Genomic DNA, 3,194 nt, shown 5'->3' on the forward strand with positions numbered 1-3,194 from the left:
AGGCGCCTCCAGTCCCCCGGCTTCTGGGGGTCCCTTGGGCGGCGGGCCCGCTCAGCCTCCCGAGGAGGGCAGGTGCCCCGCTCTCTTGCAGCCTCCCAGCCAGGTCCCCAGCCCCAGCCCCGGCGCCCAGCCCGGCGCGACAACCCCGGAGGCAGCGCGGACTCCATTTCCCAGCAGGCGTCACGGCCAGACGTCCCCCGCTCGCCTGGCTCGGTGCCCCAAGGGCTGCTGGGAAATGGAGTCCCCGATCCCGATCCCGGGAAGGGGGCCGCGGGCTGCGGGCAGATTGGGGGTGCAGGGCATTCGGTATCCCGGCGGAGGTTAGAGAGCTGGCGGGCCGAGAAGCGCTGCGGAGGAGAAGACTCTCTTCGGCGCCAGGCTGCTGCAGCGTGAGAGCGGAGCGGGGCTGAGGCTCCCTTGTCCTCCCTCCCCCAGGTCCTGTGGCATCTCCCAGAACGTGGGGGACCGGGCTGGGGGGGGGTCGTGTCCCCTCTGCTCTCCCCAATGGGCTCTCCCCGCCCGCCCTGGACGCCCCCTAGGACTCGGCAGGAATAAGAACACGGTGAGCGCCCCCAGCGCCCTGCCCCCGTCGGGCTCTGCAGCCCTCAGTGGGTCTCCTCTCCAGTCCCCATCTGCACACCCCTCTGTCCATCCCCCACCTCCGTCCGCGGTCCTCCCTCCGTGCTGGCCCCGTCCATCGCCCTGAAGCCCGGCCCTGTCGGCCCCTCACCATCCTGCCGGGCCCTTTCTCCACGTCTGCACCTCCCACCGGTCTCCCCAGGTGTCTAAACTTTCTCTCCCCATCCGCCCACCCTGCAGCTTTGTCCCCTGCCCGGCCCTCCTGCCCTCCCCAGTGCTCTGGCCACATTCCCCCTCCCAGTGGTGCCCCCACCAGCCTGCTCTCTGCCCATTTCCTCTCCTGTGCCCTCTGCCTGGCTCTAGGCCGACCTGGCCTGTCCAGCCCTGCTCAGCCCCCTTTCCTGGTCCTTTTCTGCCCTCATTTTGGTCCCTTTTCCTCTCGCCCCACATGGCTCAACTGGCTCCCCTCGGCCTCTGGGTGGCCCTCCTGCGTGGCCTCTGGCTGCTCCTTCCCTCTTCCACCTTCTCCCTCTCCTCTCTTCATCCTGGCTGGCCATCCTCTGGGCCTGCCCACAATCCCTTGGGTGTGCCCCCATGTGTCCAGCCTCCCGTCTGGCCGGCCTCTGGCTCCATCTTGGGCCCTTCTTCCTCTCTGTCCATCTTGGAGCTTTCTGGCCTTCCCACCCAGCCTCCTGCCTACCCCGAGCCAGCCCACTCGCCCCTCTGTCCCCTCCTAGTTGGTCCCTCTGCCAGCTGTTGGCACGGTCCGTGTCTCCCCATCTGTCCCCATGGAGCCACCCACCCCCTGCCCCTCTGGCCCGGCCTTCCTAGCCTTCATCTCTGTTTCCCCATCCAGCCTTTTCCTGTTCCCTCATTCAGCGCTTCTCCGCGTCCCCATCTGCCGGGCCTCCTCCTGGCCCACCATCTGTCTAAACTTTCTCCCTGGCATCTTCCATCTTCCTTCCTGTTTACCCCCATCTCAGCTCCCTCTGTCTATCCCTTGCTTCTCTCCCTTCTTCTCCCATCGCCCCCCATGCTGCTGCCCCCCCCCAGTGGCTAAGCCTCCTGGCCTTGCCCTGGGGGTCGTCCCTTATCCCAGGCTCTCCCCACTTGTGGGGCTCCTGCCCAGCTGCCCACTCCCTGGCCCCAAGGCCACGCTGTTCCCCTGAGCTCTGGCCACTCTCCTCTTCTTCCTGGCTCCCTTCTCCTCTGTCTCTGTCTGTCTCTGTCTGTCTGTCTCCCCCGTCCCACCCCCCTGTCAATCGATCGCCCCTTTCTCCAGGGCAGGACACCCAGCAGCCATGTCGGGGGACTACGAGGATGACCTCTGCCGCCGGGCTCTCACCCTGGTCTCTGACCTGTGCTCCCGGATCCAGGATGCTGATGAGAAATGCCAGGAGTTCTGGCGGATCCGGGGCTACCCCCGGCCCTCCGATGCAGGTGTGTGTCCTGGAAGGCCTCCCCGCCCCCGGCCCACGCTGGCTGCCATCTTGAAGAAGAGGCCCCATTCTCTCGCAGCTTTCCCCAGTGGAGCCTCTGGGGAGGAGGGCCGGCTCCCGGGCGCCAGGTGCCAATCCCCTTTCTCTGGGTGCCGGGGCCCACCCTCTCTCTGGCCTGAGCCCGCCCCCGCGTAGGCCCGCCATCTCTCCCTCGTGGCTCCTGCTCAGCCGGGCCAACTTTCCGGGTGGATCCGGGAATCGGTGTGAGGGTTCAGGAAGGGGGCGGCCGGAGCAGAGGGGCCCCTGCGGGCCCCCTCCAGGACGCCATCTCCGCCTCCCCCAGATATCTCGGTGAGCCTGCTCTCCGTCATCGTGACCTTCTGCGGGATCGTCCTGCTGGGGGTCTCCCTCTTCGTGTCCTGGAAGCTCTGCTGGGTGCCCTGGCGGGACAAGGGGGGCTCGGCCCCCGGGGGCGGCCCCCTCCGCAAGGACCCCGGGGCCGGGCTGGCGGGGCTGGTGGGCGGTGGGGCCGCCCACCACCTGGGCCCCGGCCTGGGCGGCCCCCACCATCTCCTGGGCGGGCCCCACCACCCCCCCTTCTCTGAGCTCCTAGAGCCTGGCGGGGTGGGCGGCCCCGACCTTCCGGAGCCCTCCTACCTGGACATGGACTCCTACCCGGACGCCGCTGCCGCCGCCGCCGCCGTGGCCGCCGGGGTCAAGCCCAGCCAGACGTCGCCCGAGCTGCCCGCCGATGGCAGTGCCGGGACCGGTGGGGGGCTCCTCTTGGTGCCCCCGGGCGGGGGGGGGCTGCCCAGTGCCCAGTCACACCAGCAGGTCACCAGCCTGGCCCCCCCGACCAGGTGAGAAGCGCCCCTGGCTCCGTTCTGGGGACCTCCCGCCCTTCCTTCCCTCTGCCTTGCGGCCCTGCATCTCCCGTCTCTGTGTCTGGGTGTCTCTCTCTGAGCCCCCGTGTGGCCCCATGCTCACCCTGGCCCTGCCTCGTCTCCCCGCAGGTACCCGGCTCTTCCGCGGCCCCTCACCCAGCAGCCCCTGACCCCCCAGCCCCCTGCCCCGAGCCTGCCGGAGCCCGAGGACAGACCCCCGGCCCCGGCCCTGCCTCTGCCCCTGCCCGCGGGCGAGGAGAAGGCGAGGCTCATCGGGCAGATCCAGCCGGAG

At 69.6% G+C, this 3,194-nt stretch overlaps 1 protein-coding gene across 1 annotated transcript; it reads left to right on the plus strand.

Moving 5' to 3' along the window:
* Positions 1-402: 402 nt before the first annotated feature.
* Positions 403-3,191, plus strand: LOC123254517 (synaptotagmin-3-like; the record flags this gene model as incomplete). Its single annotated transcript, XM_044683519.1, has 4 exons — positions 403-562; positions 1,862-2,019; positions 2,362-2,878; positions 3,032-3,191. Coding segments are annotated over exons 2-4 (816 nt in total), but the record flags the coding sequence as incomplete, so codon positions are not given.
* Between the last annotated feature and the right edge of the window lie 3 nt (positions 3,192-3,194).

This window comes from Gracilinanus agilis, unplaced genomic scaffold (assembly GCF_016433145.1).
Source record: "Gracilinanus agilis isolate LMUSP501 unplaced genomic scaffold, AgileGrace unplaced_scaffold2365, whole genome shotgun sequence".
NCBI classification, from domain to species: domain Eukaryota; kingdom Metazoa; phylum Chordata; class Mammalia; order Didelphimorphia; family Didelphidae; genus Gracilinanus; species Gracilinanus agilis.